This window comes from Mustela nivalis (assembly GCF_964662115.1).
Source record: "Mustela nivalis genome assembly, chromosome: 18".
Lineage (NCBI taxonomy): Eukaryota > Metazoa > Chordata > Mammalia > Carnivora > Mustelidae > Mustela > Mustela nivalis.
In genome coordinates this window covers 48,998,736-49,021,585 of record NC_139037.1, presented here as the reverse complement: position 1 = coordinate 49,021,585, position 22,850 = coordinate 48,998,736, and the positions used below count along the sequence as shown (strand labels likewise).

The 22,850-nt window shown below is 54.8% G+C and overlaps 2 protein-coding genes and 1 long non-coding RNA gene across 4 annotated transcripts; 1 reads left to right on the top strand and 2 right to left on the bottom strand.

Annotated features, from left to right (window-relative positions):
- On the bottom strand, positions 1–4,644 carry SBK2 (SH3 domain binding kinase family member 2). Of its 2 annotated transcripts, none has more exons than XM_082709737.1 (4): positions 4,557–4,644; positions 3,226–3,480; positions 1,454–1,656; positions 1–1,158 (listed from the first exon to the last, which is right to left on the bottom strand). In XM_082709737.1, the coding sequence occupies exons 2-4, from the start codon at positions 3,476–3,478 to the stop codon at positions 565–567; spliced, it is 1,050 nt and encodes a 349-aa protein (XP_082565863.1). In that variant the 5' UTR covers positions 3,479–3,480; positions 4,557–4,644; the 3' UTR covers positions 1–564. The 2 variants fall into 2 exon arrangements, with proteins under 2 accessions (XP_082565863.1, XP_082565862.1); XM_082709736.1 differs by having other exon boundaries at positions 4,500–4,601.
- Positions 4,645–5,460: 816 nt separating this feature from the next.
- SBK3 (SH3 domain binding kinase family member 3) lies at positions 5,461–10,676 on the bottom strand. Its single transcript, XM_082711033.1, is given in 5 exon segments — positions 5,461–6,742; positions 6,744–7,418; positions 8,702–8,904; positions 9,410–9,560; positions 10,078–10,676. Coding segments are annotated over 5 exon segments (1,221 nt in total). The 5' UTR covers positions 10,123–10,676; the 3' UTR covers positions 5,461–6,595.
- Positions 10,677–16,063: 5,387 nt separating this feature from the next.
- LOC309853435 lies at positions 16,064–16,780 on the top strand. The gene is made up of 2 exons (XR_014305679.1): positions 16,064–16,256; positions 16,490–16,780. It is a non-coding gene; the product is annotated as an uncharacterized lncRNA (long non-coding RNA).
- The last annotated feature ends 6,070 nt before the right edge of the window (positions 16,781–22,850 follow it).

Below are 22,850 nucleotides of genomic sequence, written 5' to 3'. Positions count from 1 at the left end.
TGACACAGAACCAGACAGGTGCGTTTATTGAGCAGACATCTCTGAGGCCCTTCTGTTGGGCCAGGACTGCGCCGGCTCCATGGGGCACCTCACAGGACAGGTGGGACCCCTGTCCCCGCAGGACACACAGAAGAACCACATGGACCTAAGCTGACAGCTGGAAGGGGATGAGCGTCCCGGAGGGCAGGGAGCAGAGGAGAAGGAGGCGGTGGGAACACAGGGGCGGTGACCTCGCCTGCCAAGGGCAGGCCTCACTGAGCAGGGCAGCTGAAGCACCCAGGGTGTGCGGGAGGCGAGGGAAGGAGCCACAGGATTTCGGGCAGGGGGGAAAGCAGGTGCCAAAGCCCTGGGGAACGGCGATGGTGGGACAGGCATGCAGCTGTCTCAGGGGCCCCCTAGGCCACAGGAGGGATGGCCATGTGGGAGGTAAGGAAGAAAGGAAGAGGGAAACGGGTAAAAAAAGAAGCCAAAAGGCAGCACAAGAAGGTGGAGGCAGCCTTAGGACATGGGCACGCGGTTCCGTTCCCGTATCTCCGCAGGCAAGGTGGGCTCGGGCAGCCCCCCTCACTCTCCATCCTCCTCGCCATCCCCCTCCTCCACCTTTTCAGCTTCCCCCTCCTGCTGCCTCCAGGGACGCCCCAGGTAGTCCCGGATGGAGCTCACGGGGCTCCTCTTCCGGGGGTGAGGGTCCAGCAGTCCCCACAGGAGACTGTCGGCCATGGGTGTCAGGCCGAACCAGGGCTGAGGACGGTCCTCGGGCTGGCTAGACGCCTGCCAGATGAGGAAGTCCTCGTAGAAGGGGTCGGCCTCAACCAGGGGTTGGTCCCAGGGGAAGTAGCCAGTGAGCAGGCAGAACAGCAGGACCCCCAGCGCCCAGGCGTCCAGGGCAGGCTGGATGGGCAGGCCCTCGGGCAGGGGCGGAGGGCAGCAGAGCTCAGGGGCCGTGTAAGGGATGGGCGGCCCAGTCAGGCGCAGCAGAGTCCCACGCGGCCTCGTGTGGCCAAAGTCAGTGAGCTTGACCCGCTGGCAGGCCGGGTCACACACCAGCACGTTCTCGGGCTTGATGTCCCGGTACACCAGGCCCCGGGAGTGGATGTGCTCCAGGGCCGAGGCCAGCTGGGCCGCACAGCGCTGGACTGCCGGCTGCGGGAGGCCCACCTGCAGGGGACGGGTGTGAGGGCCTCCTGCCCCTGCGGACAGCTGGCTGGGGACTGAGACCATGCAGGCGCTCCTCAGCCCCGGGGGCCCAGGACATTGAAGGACCTCCAAAAGACTTGCCATGGGGAGGCCCAGCGTGCCCCGTGAGGGACTGTGAGCCCTGGGGAGGTCTAACATGACCCCCTCGAGGCCTGGGCTGAGCCCATGGGGGCAGTGAGTCTCGCTAGGGTACAGTGTTGGTTCTGTGGTGATCTATGAACTCCAAAGGGGACCAGGGAGGGGCCCACCTACCCACCTTGGGCTGGATGAAGGTGATGAGGTCCCCATACAGGACGGGCTCTGTCAGGAAGCTGTAGGAGTCGGCCGACTCAATGCCAATGCCGTAGGCCGTGACTATGGCTGGGTGCGTGCCCAGTGAGAGGCCCACGCAGAACTCATACAGGAAGCCACGGAGGGAAGTGGACGCCTTCGGGAGCTGTTTCAACGCCAGGGTCGTGCCTGGGACAGCAGGGACAGGAGTGGAGGGAGTGAAGGAGCCAAAGGTCACCCTGGCCACCCCCTTGCCCCCCCAGCCCAGACTCTCTCCCCAACGCCACTGCCACCTCCTCCCTGCCATGCAACCCTACATGCCGCGTGGCCACAAAAACGCCATCCGTGGTAATTAATAAGAACAGTAACGCAGCATTTGGTGATTTTCTGCTCTGCTGTGTTGGAACAGATGGGGGCCCCCTGGGAAACTGCACTTGGAACTCCAGATGACTTCGTTTGGCTCCTGGTTCTAGCAAACCTGAGCCCCAAAGCCACAGGGAATGTGGAAGGGAAGCTCTGCCCTGGGGACGCCATCCTGGGAAGGAACCTTCATGCAAACAGTTCTCAAGAGTGTAGGTCCCCTGAGGGCAGGAACTCTGGCTTCTTCACCTGCAGAGTCACCCGCCGCCCTCACCAGGAGCCCAGGAGTGATGGACAGAGGTCACCTCCTTGCCTCACATGCGGACCACTGTCCTTCTGTCCCCCGGCTGGATGCAGCAACGCCCTGGACCTCAGCCATGGTGGCATGTGCCACTGTCAATTCTGATGGTGTCCGTCCCTTGGGGCTGTGAGTGCTGGGCCCCAGACCCCTCCGGCTCAGGGGCCCGCATCCAGGAGGTACAACGAAGCATGGTCCCCTGGGCCCCCCGTTAGGCCTTGTGCCTCCATAGTCCAGGAGGGCCCATGTCTGGACCTCTTGCTCCTTGCATCAGTCTCTGATATGGGCTGAACCATGCACCCCCGTCCCCGAATCCAGAGGTGGAAGAAGTCCTCATGGCCTTTCGCAGAACAGAGCCCTGTCTGGAGATAATCTTGAAAGAGGTAAAACGCGCTCCCTGGGGTGGGCCCCAATCCACTGTGACCAGTGTCCTTAAAGAACGAGGAACCAGACGCAGACACACAGGTGTGGATACACAGGGACACACCTGCTTGGGGACTTCCACCTCCAGGAGCTCAAGAAGGTGGACTCCTGCTGTTTGAGGCCAACCAGCACCCCTGCCCCAGCCCCAGCATGCAGAGCTCGGCGCCAGCTGGCAGGGCGCACTTGCAAAACCCTCCCCCTGTGCAGGCTGGAGCTCCGCCGTGGAGGCAGGCCTCGCGGACTCAGCTCTGGGTTCCAAGCACTGAGCACTGAGGGCTGAGTCCCTGGGCAGCCTTGCTAGGCACGCCCTGTGTCGATGCTGACTCTGAGTTCCATCCACACTGTGCTCAGCTCAGGGGACCAACAGAGGATGTGTGCATGCCTGGCCAGAAAGTTCCAGATGAAGCCAGCCCCCGGAGAATGACCACAGGGAGGGCTCTGTCTGCTCCCCTTTCTCTCGGGTACTATAGCCATTGACACATGCTCAGTCACCCACATTCTCGAAGGAGGAGCTGAGGCTCAGAGAGGGCAGGGGAGAGCTCCAAGAACACACAGCCTTGTGGGGGGAGCAGAGGCAACACTCGATTCTTGCTGACACTCCCGGCCTCAGCTGGCACCTGTCGTGACCCATTCAACCACCCTCTGACCCTCCTGCATCTGTCTCCAGGCCCTGGTACCTTTCTGACGATGGGTGACCAGCAGGACCCGGCCAAAGCGGCCCTGGCCCAGGGAACGCACTTGCTGGTAAAGCTCGTCCACCTCGGCCCGGACCAGGGTTTGCGCACTTAGCGCCATCATGTCCTCTAGCTCCAGGGCTGCCTCCTGGCCCTGCCGGAGCTCCTCTGCCGTGAGGCCCCCTAGGTCCTCCTCAGCTACATTTTCGGCAGCCCCTGCCTCCACCTGTTCCTCATCTGACTGTTTGCCGGGCATCTCTGTGGGGGCAGAGTAGAGACAGTGACCCAGGGCCCAGGTCCTGCTAGACATGGGTCTGAGGAAAGAGGGGGCCGGAGGTCTGGACTCCTGGATCTGAGGGAGGAGGGTCTGGGGGCCTGGACTCCTGGATCTGAGGGAGGAGGGAGCGGGGGCTCTGGATTCCTGGGTCTGAGGGAAGAAGGGGCTAAGAGCTCAATGACACTTTTCATTGTGACTCAGTCTCCCTCTTCATTGGAGCATCTGAGGAGTGGGGAGACCAGTTGCTGGTCAGGGTAAGGTCAAGCCTCAGGTCGCAGATGGCTCTCACCCCTGCCCCCACATCCTGGCACCACCCAATGGCCCAAGGGTGAAAGATGAACCAGATAACTTGAGACACCCCCCAACCTTGTTTCCAAAGCAAACAGACTTGGGCCCTGGGGGTGGATGAGTAGCCTCTTTCTCCTAAGAGCAAACAGGTGCTATCTCCCTCCAGAGGCTGGAGAGGGCAGCCACGCACACCAGGGCCTTGGAGGACGGCTGGAACCTGGGTGGGAGCAAGCACTTGGGAGCACCAAGTCCTTGAGACACCTGGGGTCCAACTCTTACACCCCCAACCCCTCCTCCTCCCTCAGACCCAGGAGTCCAGGCCCCCAGCCCCTCCTCCCGCAGACCCAGGAGTCCAGGCCCCCAGCCCCTCCTCCCGCAGACCCAGGACTCCAGGCCCCCAACACCTCCTCCCTCAGACCCAGGAGTCCAGACCCCCCAGCCCCTCCTCCCTCTGACCCAGGAGTCCAGGCCCCCAGCCCCTCCTCTCTCAGACTCAGGAGTCCAGGCACCCTGCCCCTTCTCCATCAGACATGGAGTCTGGACCGCCAGCCCACCCCTCTCCTGGAACGTTATACAACTCACACATCTTATGACTCCCAGACTCTGCTTCCCTAACACTTAATCATTCTAGAGCCTCTAAGTTCAGCCCCTGACCCCCTGAGGCACCCGGGACTTGGGTCAGCTGTGTGCTTCACTCTCAGGTGCTGCCTACCTCAGGCTGTTTAACCCTTGCCTCCTCCTGACCTGCGCTCCGGCCTCCAAACCTCACCTTCTCCAAGCTTGCCTGACCCTTCGCTGCCCGCTGTGGTCAGTGCCCAGCTCTAGATCCCATGCCAGCAGAGGCCTGCCCAGGAGCAGACCCCGCCCCCACCTAGGGGGTCGTAAGCCCCGCCCCTAGACCCGCCTCTTCTACCCCACTAGGGCCAGAGCGACATCGTGTGTTGACTCCTAGAACTGGCTGCCACCAGAAATCTGTCCCAGACCCAGGCCCAGAGCCTCCTCCACTCTCACACCAGGGAGTCCAGGCCCCCAGTCCCTTCCTCCCCCAGACCAGGAGTCCAGACCCCAGGCCCTCCTCCCTCAGACCCAGGAGTCCAGACCCAGCCCTCCTCCCTCAGACCAGGAGTCCAGACCCCCAGTCCTCTCCTCCCTCAGACCAGGAGTCCAGACCCCAGGCCCTCCTCCCTCAGACCCAGGAGTCCAGACCCCCAGCCCCTCCTCCCTCAGACCCAGGAGTCCAGACCCAGCCCTCCTCCCTCAGACCAGGAGTCCAAGCCCCTGTGGAGGATGAACTCATTTCTCTAGTTTGGCCCTGACATAACCCCACCCAGCTGCCCCATCAATACCCCAGTGACAGGTCAGACACAAGTGTTTCGTGAGGGGTGTTCAGGGGGTCGGACACTGGGGTCCTGTTTGGGGAAAGAATGAGACAACCAGATTCCAGAACGATGCAGTGAGAGATGATGTCAGACTTGGGGCTGAGGGGAAGCAGGTGGTGGAGCAACTGGGAGGGGAGGGGTGGGGCGAGGTCCTCATTCTGCATCTACAGATTTCAGAGTTGGTGGGGGAGGCAAGGTAGGCACTCCTGGGCCTGATGGAGGAGGGGCTGGGGGCCCAGGATTCACAAGCTTTCCTTGGTTTGCTGCAAGATGACCACTGTGAAACTCCCTTCATTTTTTTTAAACAAACCTTTAATTCAGAATAGTTTTCAGTTTCCAGAACAGCTGGAAGGATTGTGCGGAGAACGGCCAGGCCGTCCCCAGCTCCCCACCAGGTTGGTATCTCACGCAGGCAAGGGCACATTTGTCCAAACAAAGGAGTCATCAGTCATCAGTCAGGCTAGACTCTGCATAGACTCTGGATCAGGTCTCAGCAGCGCTTCCGCCAACCGCCTTCTGTCCCGGGTCCGAACCAGGACACCACACGGCACTTGGTGAACCCACTCTTTTGAGTCTAGAAAGCACACAGGGCAGATTCCCTGGGAGGGGGAGCCTGAGCTGGGCCTTGGGAAGGGCCTGGGATGCCCCGTAGGTGGGAAGCCCCAGGCATCAGGCTCATGCTGCAGGCTGGAGGGGCAAACGTCCCAGCTGGGCCCAGGGCTCTCAGTGCAGACTCCGAGGCCCACAAAGCTGGGACAGCCCCACACCTCGCCGTGCCGGTAGGGAGCTGGCACAATGGGGAGCAGAACCCCTCCTCCAGCAGGAGCAGAACTGAAAAGATGTCGAAAGAAGGAAAACCAAGTCCACCCTGGACAGCCCAACAGGTGAGGCTGAAAACCATGGGAGACAGAGGTCACCTGGGTATAGGTTCCAACGAGGCTGGAGAGGGCTTGGAGGCACTGAGCTGTGAGTAAAGTTCTCGGGAGAGGATGCACTATGCGCAGAGGGCCCATGGCAGGACAGTGCGTGTGTGTGTGCAAGGATTTAGGTCCAGACAGGATGAGTGACTGCCCCAGTGTCACCCGGAGTTGAGGGAAATGGAAGAGGTGGAGGGTGAGGTTTCCATGGAGCTGGATCTTGAGAACTCAGACATAGTGCCACAGATTGTGAGAGTCAACCAGGTGTCAGTGGGGACGAGTGGCCCTGTCAGAGCTCTGTGAGAGTCACTCGGCAGGTCCCCACAATGTGGAAACGTGTCTACGGGGAGCAGAGCCTTCCTTCAAGAAGGCACAGTCAGGACAGAAGGAAGAGGAAGGGTCCTTGAGAGGAGGCAGCTGGGGGCCTGGACTCCAGTCTGAGGGAGGAGGGGCTGACTCTTGGACTCCCAGGTCCTCTGCTGAGAGGGGAATTGTGCTTCCCAGTCCAGCCCTCAGCAGGGAGAGACGCACTGTGTTCCATCTCCGTCCTCCAGGGAGCAGCTGTCATCCAGGTGGCCGAGGAGGGGGGGTTGCTGGGGGAGGGGCCATTGGCCCAGACTCTGACCACCTGTCTCCGTCACCTGGTCAGGGAGCTCCCCGATCTGTCCCCATCCTCCTGCCATCTTTGTCCTCCTCCTCCTCCTCATCTGTCCACTCCTCCAGGCTTGCTCCCCCCTCTTCCTCCTCCTCCCCATCTTCACTAGACATGCCCCCCAAGCCCCCAGGTCCCTCTCTGTTCCTCTCTAGCCCCCAGTCATCCCCCAAGAAGTCCAGGACAACCAGTGGGGGGCTCCTCGTTTCAGGATCCAGGTCTAGGAGCCCCTGGAGCAATGCCAGAGCCGGGGGAGCAAACTGGTCCCAAGGGGGGGGTGGCCGAGGGGGTTGGGGTCTGGTGGTCATCCAGCCAGCAAAGGTCTCAAACTCGGGGTCCGGGGCCAGTGCCACATCCCAAGGGAAGCAGGCGGTGGCAGTACAGAAGAGAAGCACCCCCAGGCCCCAGGAATCCAAAGCTGGTCGCAGGGGAAGGGTCTCAGGTGGCAGCAGGAGGCAGAGCTCGGGTGGGGCAGAGGGTAGTGGCCCTGGTGGGGCAGGGGTTGGACTGCCCTCGGGCCGGGTCAGACCCAAGTCACCTAGGGCCACACGGCTGCAGACAGGGTCAAAGACCAGCACGTTGTCTGGTTTGACATCCGCATGGACGAGCCCCCGGCCATGGAGGAAGTCCAGGGCTCCAGCCAGCTGGGCCATCACCCGCTTCACCAGCAGCTCTGGGAGGCCCTGGGGTCAAGGAGAGATGAAGGTCAGGGTGTCTTGGCTCCTTCTTTATTTGGTTTCTTGAAGTTCAAGAATTCAGAACTTCAGACCAGTGGCTACCTCTAGTGTCCCCCAACATCGTCTCCAGATTATCCTCAGCCACACCTTGTTACAACCTCTGTATTCCAACCCCCAGTATGTCATCACCGGAACCTCAGACTGAACCAGAAGCTGTTTTAGCTTCCATCAAGCTTTCTTCTAACCCTAACTCAAACCCCCTCCTCACATATCCTGTCTCCTCTAGCCTGATCTCCCAGATCTGCAATGGGAACTGAAATCTCATGCTTAATCCCAATCTTAGTTCCTACTAATTTAGATTCTACTGCTAGTAGAATTCCTACTAATTTAATTCTCTAACTCAGACACCACTCTGAAATCAGTTTACTTCATTGGATTGATAAATCAATCCATCCGTCAAACCACTCATCCATTCAAGTTTACACAGCAGTGTTTCTGCTTAGCTTCCATTCTACCAGCCAGTCAGCAATCCAATAAAGTATTGAATTATTTGTTATCCAAAATCCATCCATTTGTTCTTCCTTGCTTCCTTCCATTTATCTGCCACCCATCCATCCATCCACTCATCCATCCAACCATCCATCCATCCATCCTCCATCCATCCACCCACTCATCCATCTATCCACCCATCCATCCATCCATCCATCCATCCATCCATTGCTCTGCCCATTCATCTGTCTCCCTCCCTTCTTTCTTTCCCTCTGCTTATCTCTAACCCTGTCTGAAATCCAAAATTTATTCCTAAAATTGGCTCCATCCTAATCTTCAAACTCATGTACCCTCAGAATCTCATGAATTCAGTCCTGACCTGGTCTCCTCAGCAGAAAGAACTTCATTACTCCTCTCCGATCTCCAAATCATTCTGTATACATATCCTCAACCATCCCATCCATGCTTTCTACACCCATTACCAATCTATAATCAACCCACACAACTCCACGCATGCCCGCACTCCCAATCCCGGTGCAAACTAAAATCTCACCCCTAATCTCATTCCCACCCCAACCCCAAATCCCTGCCCATGCAAACTTGTGTTGGGATGGTTGGGTGGATTAGGTTAGGGTTAGGCATGGGATTGCACTGAGAGTTAGAAATAAGGAGGGTGTCTAGGGCTTAGGGAAGGGCTAGGCTGAGCACTGATTTGGGTGTCAGGATTGGAGCTAGAAATGGGTTAGGGACAGTTGTACATAGGATAAGCCATTCTGGCCTTTGGTCCCCACCCGCCTCACCCGTTCCTTCAGCATTCCGCTGAGGTCCCCATATGGTGCGTACTCCTGGGCAAAGGCGAAGTGTCGGGGGCTTTGCAGGGGTCCTGCCAGAGTCTGCAGTAAGCCTGGGTGTGAAGAGACACAGCGGCCCACACAGAACTCTCTCAGGAAGGTGGTCCTCAAGACCGAATCCCGACGAAGGACCTTCAGGGCCACAGCAGGTCCTGCCAGGTAGAGGGGAGCAGAAGGGAACTCAGAGAGCTCTGATCTTGCTGTGGGACCTTAGGCAACGTGCTTAACCTCTCTGAACCTCAGATAGTTCATGTGTAAACAAGAATGGGAGGGAATAGTGTCTGACATCTCTCAGCTTCCAGTCTGTCCTTGTGTGAAGTAGGGGTTAAAGGTGACCATCCCTGAGAACTCCCTATTCGGCTGTGTGGCCTCACGCAACTGCTTTACCCTCTCTGAGCCTCAGTTTTCTCTTGAGTCAAGTAGGGAACATGGTGACCTGAGCTCCAATAACTGCACTCCTGCCTTGCTGTGTGGCCCCAGGCAAGTCAGCCTTCCTTGGGCTAGCTCTGTTTATTGGAAGATCAAAGAGCTCTTAACTTTCTGAGTGCCCCCGTCCAGGGTTCCTGTCATCTCCTGGGGATGCCCCTTGTCTCTGTGGCTTCTGAGAATCCTATTCTAGGGACATGCTGGAGTCTGCCCTTTGGTGGCCAAACTCACCTCCTTGGCGAGGCCGGGCAAGGAGTACGCGGCCATAGGAGCCAGAGCCGAGCTCTCGGATGAGGCGGTACGGGACACGTAGATTCCTCACTGGGGTCACCCTGGTGGCTGTCAGCTCCACGAGCCGTTGGAGGGCTGTAGCTGTGTCCTCCTGTCGGAGAGGAGCAAAGGTGGGGAGGGGGTGAGTCTGGGGCCCCCTCAGAGTGGTGGGGGAAACTGGAGGTCCAGCCCAGGGCTGGGGTGGGGTGCCAGGGTAATGGGGTCATTGTCCCCAGGGAGAAGGATGAGTCACAGTGACTCACCGGCCTTGGGCCACCTGTTTTTGTGTCCTGGCAGGGTCAGGGTGATTGTCTCAGAGACCCTGCCCATCTGTGGGAACCACCAGAAGCCCCCAGCCCCGGCTGGGACTTCACGCTCAGCTCACACAACCTCCACTGCACCCGTCTCTCTCTCCATCCTCTCCCTGTGCTTCCCGTTCTTTATTTCCGAGTCCATTGCCCTGAGTCTAGCTTTGTGTCCTCGGGTTGGTGTTATTCTGGGTCTCTCTGTTTCTCTGTTTCCCTGTCTCTCCCATCCCTCTGTGTTTGTCCATGTCCCTCTTTGTGTCTATCTCTGACTCTGTTTTTCTGCCTCTCTCTCTTTCTCTTTCCCTGTTTTCCATCTCTCACCTCTGGGTCCCCATCCTCATGGTTCTCGGGCTCCCTGAGCTCCATTTCAGAGACCCCTGGCGTCCGCTGGACCTTGCCCGAGCCAGTACCCCTTATCTGGGTTGCCTGCGTCCCGCTGTGCCCCCACAGAGCTGAGGTCTAGAGCCCGTTGGAAAGGGTCAGCCTCTGTCTCTCTCTGCCTGTCCGAGTCAGAGGATTTCTTTGCCGACCTCTGCCGGACTCCTGCCTCCGGACAGCCCCGTCTCTGTTTGTCCGTCTGCACTATCCTGCTGATCTCTCTGGTCTCACACCTCCGTCCCCTCTCCAACCTCGCGGTATCTTTGCTTCTGTGTGACTGTCTATCTCCCAGTCTCTCTCCACCAGCCTTCCTGCCACTGTCTTGCCCCTATCCCAGCTCTCGATTCTCTGGGTGGGTCTCCCTATCCTGTGTCTTGTCTCCCACACTCTCCCCACTGTTGTCACCACTGTTTGTCGTTCAGGATATCCCACACTTTCACTCTTTCTCTGTTCTCCCACTCGGCTGCACTCTGGCCTGCTTTCCCCAGTGTCTCTCTGTCTCCCTCCTCCCGTCTTTGTTCCTGACTCTCTCTCAGAGCCTTTGTCCCTCCCTTTCTCTGGGCCTGAGACAGGGGTGTGTGTGACAGCTCAGAGACATCCTGTCCCCCCCCCACCCCTCCCTCACCCCCTCTGACCCGCTGCCCCCCTCCCTCCCCCTTCCAAACTTAGACCAGCTTGGACTCTGGGCTCTGGTCCCAGGACAGAGGGGACAAAATGTATTGTGAACCCCCAAGGGCCAGACCTGATGGCAGTGAGAAAAGGGGAGCCAGGGCCCCTTCACATACCTTACTTGGGATGGGAGACCCAGAGCACCATGCTTTGTGCCTTCCTCCATGGGATGGGAGTCTGGCCTCCAGGAATAAGGGAGACTGTTCCCAAAGCCCTGTTCTTTAATACCAGGTTCCCACCCCAGCTGCCTTCTCCCTCAGAAGCAGGAGTCCAGGCCCCCAGACCCCTTTTCCCTCAGACCCAGGAGTCCAGCCTCCTCCAGCCTCCTCCCTCAGACCAAGGAGTCCAGGCCCCCAGCCCCTCCTCCCTTAGACCCAAGATACCAGACCGTCAGCCTCTCCTCCCTCAGATCAGGAATCCAGACCCCATCTCCTCCTCCCTCAGACCCAGGAGTCCAGCCCCCCCAGTCCCTCCTCTCTCAGACCCAGGAGCTCTAATAACCAGGTGATGCACTGGGGAAAAGAATTTTTTATGTTCTCAGCACCTGCCCTGAGCCTGGTTCTGGGTGGGGCTGGGGTGGAGCTTTACCCTGGATCCTCCCAGCCATCCAACAAGGGTAAGGATTTATCCCCAGTTTACAGAGCAAGAGACTGAGGTTGGGAGCTGAGACCGCCTTGCACAAGGTCAGAGTGGGAGGAGGCATCTGGCGGGCCCTGAGCCAGGTCTGAGTGACTCACAGCCCTGAGTTTTGCCCGACTTGGTTTCACTACTACTACAATCCTGCTATTAATAAAGACACAGCAACGACGCTACCCAGACTCTGGAAGGATCCCGGGGGAAGCTGGCGAGCACGTTGCCCCTGGGAACCCAGGCAGGGGGTGGGGCGTGTAGCAGAGAGAGAACTTCCTTTGCTCTTTGATTTTTGGGGGTTTGCTGGTGACAACCTCTGCAAATGTGCAGAGAAGCCCGAAGAGCCCACAGTGCCCACCCTCCAGCGTCCTGACCAGACTTCTCCTGTTGGCATTTTCCAGTGCTCGCTGTATCTGTTTCCTGGCAGGCGGAATGAAGTATTGCAAAGTCGGTTGCAGCCTACCAAAATCTTCTTGGGTGAAATGGTGTCCCAGCTGGTGCCTGCTTTCAAATACTCCAGCAAGAGAACATCCACCAATGGCCGGGGAGTGGGGTTGCGGGGAGGAAGGCAGCGACGGGAGCCATGCTCACCTGGCAAAGTGCGGACACCAGGTTCCTTTTACTCTTTATTTTTGGTTATGCTGGACGTTTTTCCTCATGAAAAGCTGACTGTTGTCAGACACACGACAGGCAGCTCGAGAGTGCATTGCCACACTGCGGGCTCCCGCTCTGTGACGGAAGGGATCTTTCCCAGCTCAGTTGCAAAGCTTTTATTGATTGCATTTTGTGGCATTGAACAGTCATTCCAGAAGTCCAGCTGGCACCCAGTCCTATTCTGTACGCCCCAGTTTGCCCAAGTAAATCCTCTGTTGATGCCACAGTTGGGTCAGTGATGGGTGAAGACGCCCAGCTTTTGGGGAGCTTTCCGTTGCTGTGCCTTTTGTACTATTTGAATTTTTTTTTTTTTTTAATTTAAGACTTTGTGGAATCCTCCCTATAAGCCGTGGACCGGTAGAACGATGGTTTCCAATTCACTGATGGGGAAACTGAGGCAGTGGTCTGCAGTCACTGAGAGGAAGAGATAGGCCTCCACGAGGGTCTGCGGCCTCCAGGCTGCTCCCTGTCCCCTGGCTGGGCAGCTGGAGGAAGGCAGACCCCCCGGTGTCCGACCGGAGCCGAATTCTTCCACTGGGGACTTTGGGCCGGATGTGTGTACCCAGGGGGCCCGCGGGGACCGCAGAGCAGCTGTTCAGCTAAAGCCAGAAGGTCAGGCTGTGGAGCCACCTGGGTCTGCTGGGAGGAGGGTGAGGGGGGACGCTGCAGGCCTCACTGCCCCACTCCAGGCCCCCTGGGAGGTTCACTGATGATCCAGGGAGCTTTGCACCTCCCCATTTAGCAGCGATGCCCCACAGGGTCACCCGGAGTGACCTGGAGAAGGCGGGTGCAGGCCGGGGACGCTCCAGTCCGGGCCCCCAAGGTGCACACACCCTCATTAAAGTTGGCCTCTAGGCCTCCAGCCCGTCCCCTCCGCCTGTCCCCAAGGGCTCTTCCGGGGACTGTCCTAGTTCAGTCCCTTCTGGCCCAGCAAGTGCTCTCCCACAAGTGTCCAACTGCCCCCATGCCTCAGTGTCCTCCTTATGAGATGCGAGCAATTGCAGGTTCTACCCAGAGCGTTCTCTGAGTGAGAGACATTTCACATTACAGTATGTGTTACATTTATAATATGTTACATATTGTATATAATAGAATAATAGATGTAACCTGCATTACCTTGTATAATAATTATATTATGTATAGTATATACCATCGTATGCATAGTAGTGTATATATCTTATATACTTTTAAATTGTTATTTTTTAAAGATTTTTAATTTTATTTATTTATGAGAGAGAGCAAAAGAGCACAAGCAGGGGGAGCAGCAGGGATAGGGAGAAGCAGTGTCCCCGCTGAGCAGGAATCCTGATGGGGGCTCGATCCCAGGACCCCAGGATCATGACCTGAGCCGAAGGCAGATGCTTAACCCACTGAGCTGCCCAGGTGTCCTGGTTATATACGTATTTTAAAGATTAGATGTTTAAAGTAATCTCTACACCCAATGTGGGGCTCAAACTCGTGACCCAAAATCAGGAGCCACACACTCCACCAACTGAGCCAGCTGAGCACCCTATTATTTATATATTTTATATTTTTTCCAAATAAGTTTACTAAATAAAATATATATGGAAAGATCACATAAAAAATTGAGTTACACTTCAAAGACTGTGAACTTGACAACTTAACCCACTTGCCCTCGCACTCCAGTGCCAGGCCAAAAAAAAAAAAAAAGATAATTGAAGAAGAAAAAAAAGTGATAAGATTAAATTGATTTGTTTTGTCTAGAAAGAATAAGATGACAAACTGATAAATCAAAATCTTGGCTTTTAATCATTATTGTGGTACAGTGGACAGTCTGGTGATGAAGCCTGGGCTGTCTTCACTCCTGGTTCTGAGAACATAATTCTGTTTTCTCTCTGGTACCCCGTGGTACCCCTTGGCTCATACGTTTGTTGAATAAATATTACCAAATAAAATAATAGATGAGTGGCGCCTGGGTGGCTCAGTCATTAAGCGTCTGCCTTCGGCTCAGCTCATGATCTCAAGGTCCTGGGATCGAGCCCCACATTGGGCTCCCCCCTCAGCAGGGAGCCTGCTTCTTCATAGGCACAGAAAACCTTGCTGTGGAATATTTTAGCCAATGCACCCAAAGTATCCCAAATAACCTAATGAGTACCTGTCTGTCCACCACTGTCCAGCTGAAGAAAGAGAACGTTTCTACTATAATTGGAACCTGTGTTGTCCTTACCCCAGACCAAATCTTCCCCCTCCCTCCCTGAAGTAACCACTATCACTAAAGAGGTATTTGTTATTCATGAGAAAAGTGCATTTGCTATGTATGGATAAACACATAGCTGCAATAGGGGGTTCACCATGCCTGTAGTTAAATGTTGTATAAATAGTATCACATCAGTGACCTTCCCCAGCTGGCTTTTGTCCTCACCAGCTCAACCCCGAGTTTGCAAACTTCATCTGTGTGGTTACACAGAGCTCGGGCTCTGTGCTTGGCAGGGATGTTGAGTATTCTAGCCCGTGAAGCTGCCCTCTTCCAGGGATCCGGTTCTGTGGATGATGGATCCTTTATGTCTCTCCCATCCTGCGCTCTTACAAGCCGGGATGCAAAGAATATTCTCCCTCCCGTGTGCTCCCCCATGCTAAGGGGCTCACTTTGGTACTGTTGCGTGCTCTCTGAGGGGGTTCTATCTGGCATCGCCCTATTATCGTCATTCTTTAAAGTTCATAGGCCCCTCTGAGAATCTGAAGAAAGCCATAGGGACTGGCACCGTGTGATACAGAAGCCACCAGCCGCATGTGGCTCTTAAGCTCTTGAAACGTTGCTGGTCCAAATTGAGAACTCCTGGGAGTGCAAAGCAGACGGTGGCTTTCAAAGACTTAGCTCCAGAGAGAAGAAAGCTCTCTCCCTGACAACTTTTCTATTAATTCCATGACACCGTGGCAATGTTTTGCATATATAGTCCCCTGCATTATTTGTGGATTTCGTATCTGCAAACTCATCTACCCACTAAGTTTCCTGCGGTCCTCAGATCCGAGTGGGCAGGTGTAGGGCAGTGAGAATTTGAGCCTGCTGTGTTGCGTGTGGGGACCCTTGGCTTCCTTGCTCCCCCGTCACCCTGCAAACACCTTTCACCCTCCCTCTGGTATTCTGGCTAATGCCACATTTTTCGCAGTATTGTGCCTTTTTGTTGTTGACTTCATGGTTGTAAGAGGCCCCCAAGCACAGCAGTCCCAGAATGCTGGGATGTGTCTTACACAGAAAGATCTGTGTTCCGTGAGCTTCCTTCCAGCCTGAGTTAATGGAGCTGTTGGCCTTGAACTCAGCATGAGCGAGTCAACAGTGTCTATCAGGCGAGGTGTCCTCAAACAAAACACACGCGAAACAAGGTTATGTACTGACCCATTAATGAGGATAGTGTGACAAATGCTTATAGGAACCCAACCCCGTCCTTACCCGGGGTCAATGTTTCCATTTTCACTGATTCCACGGTCACTACGACTTCAGAGACCACAACCACCACAAAGAAGGAGACTCAAGTGTACTGAGAGACAGGAATAAGGAGGTTCCCTATGCTGAACCCAAGAAAGCATTAAAATTATTTTCACCTTTTTTTCTTTTTTACTTTTGGAAAAATGGAAACGTGATTTGGCAGACAGTGTCCAGGGTGACCCTACTGGATCTCTCTAGAAGTCTAGAGACCACGGGATAAGAACCACTGTCTCACCCATGTCCACTGGGCTGTTGGCCACGGTCCCTCACATAAGTGGCCCATAATCCCACCTTCCTCCTGGCCTCTGGTGTCTCCCTGTAGAGTGTCCCACCCACCACCCCGAGAGCATCTAACACTCAGAGCCAACATGTGTCCCTCCCTCAAGAGCCTCCCATGGCTCCCTATTACCCTTGGGAGAGAGTCCAAGCTCCCCAGCCTGGCCCCTGAGCCCTTCTGGACGGGACGCTTGCCTCATCTTATCTGCTGCCCCGCCCTATCTCACCCGACATCCCAGTCACAGGGAAGGACTCACAGTTCCCTGGAGCACACTGGATTCTCTCTCATGATCTCCTCAGGAAATGTGTGTGGGACGCGACTGACGGATGGCCGGAGAGCGTTTGTAATGGCTCCGTAAATCCCGCGTGATTAACGATAATTATAGCTAGCATTCACTGAACTGTGTATTACCAGCCCCTGTGCTAATCCTCACAGCAGCCGAGAAAGGTAGGTCCTATTATTAGCTCCGTTTTATAGTTGAGGGAAGGGAGACGCGCAGAGATTAAATCCCTTGCTCTGTATCCCACTAGGGGTCAAGGCGCAGCTGGACTCCGCATTTCACATGCCCGCCCCCAACCCCCGCCCCAGCCTCTCTGGTGTGGGTGGACGCGTGCAGGCCAGGAGCTAGGGACAGACGTGTGTCAAGGTTGCCGACTTCTCTTGTTTCCATTCCAATTTAGCACACAATTCCTGGGGCCTGGACGAGAGCAAAGACAAGCAGAGGCCTGTCCTGTCTGGGATTCAAGTTAAAACAGATTGGGGGCGCCCGGGTGGCTCAGTGGATTAAAGCCTCTGCCTTCCTCTCAGGTCATGATCCCGGGGTCCTGGGATCGAGTTCTGCATCGGGCCCTCTGCTCAGCAGGGAACCTGCTTCTCCCTCTCTCTCTGCCTGCTGCTCCCTCTGCTTGTGATCTCTCTCTCTCTTTCTCTCTCTCAAATAAATAAATGAAATCCTTAAAAAAAAAAAAAAAGGTTAAAACAGATCGGTTGAATAATCCTGGAGTTTTGGAGCAGAATCGCTGGTTCTGGGGGCAGAGAGCAGGCGACGAGAGCTCCAGTCCCTATCCTGCAAGGCCAACCTGCAGACCCTGGGATGGGACGGGTCCTTGCCCAAGGCCTGGAGGGTGTGGGACGCTATGGGGTGAAGCATCAGGGGGCTCTTTCTGGGGTGATAGAAACGGTCTGAGGTTGATCATGGTGACAGTCCCATGGCTCTGTGCCCACACCAAAGGTCATCAACTGTGCGTTTTAGTAGACGGATGGTGTGCTAGAAGAAGCCCATCTCAATAAAGCTACAAAAAGAAAGTCCTGCCATCAAGTGAGGGTGCAGAGAGCGGGTCCACCCATGGATAACTGAGCGACTTTCAGCAACAATCCTGGAGTAACCTTTGGCATCACTCTCATGGTTTGGGGGAGGTGGTGGTTCTTTCTTTCTTTCTTTCTTTCTTTCTTTCTTTCTTTCTTTCTTTCTTTCTTAATACACTTCAGTTTTTAGAGCAGTTTTAGGTTCACAGCAAAACTGAGAGGCAGACACAGAGATTTCCCGTAGACCTCTGCCTCCACCTGTGCACATCCTCCCTCCCCCAGCATCTGCGTCCCCCACCAGAGGGTACGTTTGTCCCAGTCGACGACCCACATTGAAGCCATCATGACGGAAAGTCTACAGCTTCCATTACGGGTCACTCCTGGCGTTGCCCGTCGCGTGGGCTTGGACGGACATATAACGGCGCGTGTCTGCATTGTGGTATCACACAAAGCAGATTCACTGTCCTGAAAGTCCTCCAGGCTCCCCCATTCGTCCGCCCTCCCCTGACCCCTGCAACCACTCCCCGGTTACTGTCTCCATAGCTCTACCTTCTCCAGAATGTCCTAAAGTTGGAGACTTTTCCAATGGCTGCTTTCACTTAGTGATGTGCGTTGAAGGCTTCTCCTTGCCTTCTCAGGACCTGATGGACAGCTCATTTCTCTTTAGCACCAAATAGCATCCCACCGTCTGGATGGACCCTACTGGTCCATCCGCCTCCTGAAGCCTGAAGCACTTCTCAGTTGCTTCCCAGTATCAACACCGAATGCTGTAGACATCCATGTGCGCACGAGATTTTTGCTTATTTGCATGAACACTAAGGGGCTCGATTGCTGGATGTCTCTCAGAGAACAAAACGATTTTTAAGAGCCATCACTTGTCATTTTTTTTTCTTGATTTTTTTTTCTTTTTTATTTTGCAAACAATCAGAAATTGGAGAGAACACCTTCTAATGTCAGAGACACCAGCTCTGATCTGGCAAAGATTTCAAGTGGGAGCTCAAACTTGTGTTTCAGTAAAAACCGTTTTCATCGCATGGCGGGCGCTCTGTATCTCCGTTTCGGACTTGATCCACGAACACAAACTCCAAGGGCGACAGAAAGTCAGCACCCCAGTCTCTCAGGTTCTGTCTTTAGAATCGCTGTGCCACCTATGTGTCCATCGAAACTACCGTTTTAAATGCAGCGGGGACGTGGAGGCCCACAGAGGCTGAAGGCGTGGGTTGCATCCGAGTGAGCTTGGACAGTCTGGTGCTTGGAACCTTAGTGGATGGCAGGGTCTGCGCAGCGAGGCAAGGCGTAAACGGGTTCTCTGCATTGCCCTCGAGTGCCGGAGAGTGCTTCAGGAAAGGATGGGGGAGCGGAGTGATAACATGTGCTAATTACATACGCGAATCTACACACACTGTTACATGTATGAGTCCGTATATATTCTGTATGTATATACACATACATACATGTTTAATATTCATGTATATATATGTATATATATAACATATTTAAAACTCCGCAGTAATATCTGCAGCAAATGTTCGGAAGTTAGACCAATAAGCTGTTTCGTAGGGAGGGATTTCTTTTTTTAATTCTTATTTTTTATTTAAATTCAATTAATTAATGTATAGTGCATTACTGGTTTCAGAGGTCAGTGACTCAGCAGCCGCATGTAACACCCAGTGCTTGTTCCCTCACGTGCCCCCCTTTATGCCCGTCCTGGTTACCCCATCTCCCCGCTCCACCCCCCAGCAACTCTGTTTGTTTCCCAGAGTTAAGAGCCTCTCATGGTTTGTCTCCGTCTCCGATTTCGTCTTGTTTCATTTTCCAGGGAGGGGTGTGTATCACTGACACTGGCTCTGATCGCTGAGGCATGACATCAGTGAAAAGTGGACCAAGCGGTTTTGTTTGTTTTTCTTGTTTTTGTTTCCCCTGCTGCTGTCCAGTCCGCCCCTCCTTGCCTGCCTCCAGGGTGAGCTGGTCCCACCGTTGCCCCTGCTGAGGGCAGTTTCCCTGGACGGAAGTTAGGAAGGGGTCGGGCATGGGAAAGAGGGCCCTGGGGGTCCACTGGCAGGCGTGCAGGCTGGCGCGGCCTCCTGGGTGTGAAAGCGGGAACCTCCACACACACCGCCACCCTTGCCGTCTGAAGATCCCTTTCCTGGGTGAATTTGGCCCTGGAGATTGTCCACAGAAGCAGTCCAAATGTGCTGGCTGCCTTCCGTTTGTCCATCTGTCTCCTCTCTGTCCAGGTGACCCCATCCGATAGCATCAGCTGGGCTGCATCTGGCTGCTGTTTGGGTTTAGCCGATGGGAGGCATCAGCAGGTGATCAGAAGGTGGGGGGCAGTGACAGTGACCCTGAGCAACTCATCTCACCCTTCTAAGTAAGCCTCAGTTTCCCCCTCTGCCCAGTAGGGGTGGGGCACATTACGACTTCATTTATTTGTTGGACAGTTATTTGCTGTGAATGTACTGTGTGTCGATCACTGCGCCGGGCGCCGGGGACACAGCAATGAGGCAACCAGGCACCTTTCTGTTCTAGTGAGGGGTGGTCGGCGGCCAACCTTTAAACCAAACAAATTAGCAAATGAGAAGAAAACAGTGAGGACAGTGGCCTTATCCTCACCTGAAAGATACAGAAAGAGGCTCTCAGAAGTAATTCACCAGGTGATTTAGCAAAAACAAAGTCTGTTTAAGTGCCTATGTTGTGTCAAGCAGTACTCGAAGCTCTAGGGACCCAGATTTGCACCCCAGATTTGCACCCTAGCGGACTGCTCGTGTGGATAGGGATGGCACTATGGGTTACATCATGCCCCATACCAAAAAGAATCTACCGAGACCCCAGTTCCTCTGGATGTGACCTTATTCGGAAAGAGTGTCACTACATATGGAATTAGTTAAGAGGAGGTCCTACTGGAAGAAAGTGAGTTCCCACGTGATTCTCCCACAGGAAAGGGTGGAAAGACAGCCCACTGAGACCACCGCTGCGTGAAGATGAAGGGGAGAAGGAAATGATGCCTGTACAAGCCAACGATGGAGGGCAAACCCCCAGAAGCTAGGCAGAGGCCAGGAAGGCTTCCCCTGGGGGCTTCAGGAGGCGTGTGGCCCAGAGATCTTCCACTTCTAAGCTCTAGAACTGCGAGACAACACATTTCTGTTGCTTGAAGACCCCTGGCTCGTGATCCTTTGTTACAGAAGCCTCAGCCACTAATACAGGTGGATGAGCATATTGGAAACAGTCAAAGAAACCAACTGACTTTTGACAATGAGCACCATGAAGGAAACAAAACAGATTACAGATTGCCTATTTTTCTGCGTGACGTAACAGACAAAATGTAAGCAGCTTAGAAGAGCACCGCTGATTAACTCACAGTTTCTGTGAGTCAGAAGCCTGGGCATGAACGACAGAATGATGGGCTTCTCTGCTTCGGGGAAGACTCAGGGATTCCCATTTCCTTGCCGTTGTTGGGAAGAACACACTCAGTTTTCAGAGGCTGCCTGCATCCACTGGGGAGGGGTCCCCTCCTCCTTCAAAGCTGGGAACAGAAAATCTCCCTCTTGTTGAATCCCCCTCAAGCTCCAGAAAGCACCCTGTCCCTTTTAGGGAGTCACCTGATTAGACCAGGCCCACCAAAGATAACTTCCCTAGCTTAAAATCAACCGATTTGGAATCTTTTGGAAAAAAATTGTATTGAAGTATAATTGATGTGAAGTATTTTATTTGTCTCAGGTGCACAGCATAATGACCTGACAGTTCTATACATTTCACATTTCATAATGCTCATCATGAGAAATGTCACCACTTGCTGCTGCACAACACTATTACGATGTTATTGAATATAATTCCCCATGCTGTACTTTTTCCTCTCTGTGACTTTCTCTTCTAAAGATGTATTTATTTGAGAGACAGGAGGGAGTGCCTGTGCACATAAGCAGGGGGAGGAGCAAGAGGGGGAAGGAGAGAGAACCTAAAGCTGACTCTGTGCTGCGTGCTCCATCCCACGACCCTGAGATCATGACCTGAGCTGAAAACAGGAGTCAGCCACTTAATGGACTGAGCCACACAGGTGCTCCTCATCTCTGGGACTTCTTTCTCATAACTGGGAGTTTGTACCTCTTAATCCCTTTTATCTATTTTCCCCATCCATGTAGCACCCCCTCCTCTCCGGTAACCACCAGTTTGTTCTCCGTATTTATGAGTCTGTTTCTGTTTTGTTTGTTTTGTCTTTTACATTCTCCATATGAGTGAAATTGTATGGTCTTTATCCTTCTCTGTCTGACTTACTTCACTCAGCGGGATGTCCTCTCTCTCCATCCGAGTCATCTGACTTGGAATCCTAGTGCCGTGTGCAAAGTCCTTTCCCAGGGGCTCCTAGATAGGCTGGGGGAGGAGGTGCACGGGCACCAGCAGAGCAGGAATCTTCGGATGAGAATTCAGCCTACCACAGGGGACTGAGAGAGGTGGGGGGAGGTAGGAGGGCCTCGCAGAGGAGGTTTGAAGGGGCAGATAGGAGAGTCACTCCAGCAGAGGAACTGCCATCCCAGGCTGTGAGAGGAGGAAGCCTGACGGGTGCTGGGGCCCTGCAGCTGGCGGTGTGGCCCGTGGGCCCCAGAGCGTGGGTGCGACGGCAAAGAGCAGCTCCAGGCATTATCCTGATATTAAAAGCTTGGAGGTGGCCAGTCTGCAAAGACTCTCTTTCTCTCTCTGGCCCCCTCTCCCAGTGACCTTGGGTGGGTCACTTCCCTCTTCTGGGCGCCACACCTGGTGCCAGCAATGCCCCCTCCATCCCGGAGAGGAAAGAGCTGATGCTGGGGGAGGGGGTTGCAGAACGTGGGCAAAGCCCCCGCGATGGGAGAGAAGGGTGTCTGGGGCTCAAGCAGCTGGATGAGAGGCGGCAAATATTTACGCAGCCCGGGTCTGTGCCAGGCACAGTGCTGGGCGTGGCGAGATAAGGGGCCCAGGAGGCGCTGGGGCTTGGCCTCTGAGGCTGGATTCCAAGCCGCCCCCCAAGAGGCCAGGTGCAGGCAGTGGAAATCTCCCACTGTGGGCCTGGTGCCCAGAGGGAGGCATAGCTCCAGGTCGCTGGATGCCTGGGGGCGGGTGTCTATCCCCTGGGATCCTCAGAGCCCCCTGGAAAGGAAGGGGGTCCAGCTCCCAATTCCCACTCTCAGCTCCCTGGCCCATCTGGATCAAGTCTCAGATTACCCCTTCCCAGAAACCCTCCAGGACCACCTGACTGAAGCCGCAGCACCCACCAGCAGCCCCAGCTTCTCCATGAGCAGTGTCCTCTGGCCGGCACACAACTTTAGAACTGGTGGACTTCCGTGAAAGAAATAATGTCCTAGGGGACTGTCCCCCAAAGGACAAAGGAAACATCTTGAGTCCAAATCGATACAAATATACGATTGTATGAGTGACTAAACAAGGGGAAGGAGAGGGGACCCGGAATCTTCAAACTTGGGTCTGGATGCTTCCCCCTCCCCTCCAAGTGGGCCTTGCTCAGTGACGTGGGCATCGATTGGAAAAAGGGAGGGGTTGTCGTGGACTGGGTGATGGAGGGCGGCATCAGCGGTCAGTCACGTGGATACTTGAGCACCCTACCCCTGCCCCCACCAATGATTCTCCAAACTGAAGCCAGAAGGAGTCTGTTAAAGCAGGAGACTGGTCTCCCGTACTCAGGAGTGTGTATTTCTAAAACCATCTCAATTGATACGATGTGGGGTGTATGCCTTTCACTGTAGTAAAATT

Bases quoted from the DNA above. Each gene is read 5' to 3' on its own strand.
- SBK2 (XM_082709737.1), bottom strand. From the start codon at position 3,478: ATGCCCGGCAAACAGTCAGATGAGGAACAGGTGGAGGCAGGGGCTGCC. The intron at 1,657-3,225 runs GTACCAGGGCCT...CTGCTGTCCCAG, and splicing joins GGTCACCCATCGTCAGAAAG to GCACGACCCTGGCGTTGAAA. The intron at 1,159-1,453 runs GTGGGTAGGTGG...CGTCCCCTGCAG, and splicing joins TCACCTTCATCCAGCCCAAG to GTGGGCCTCCCGCAGCCGGC.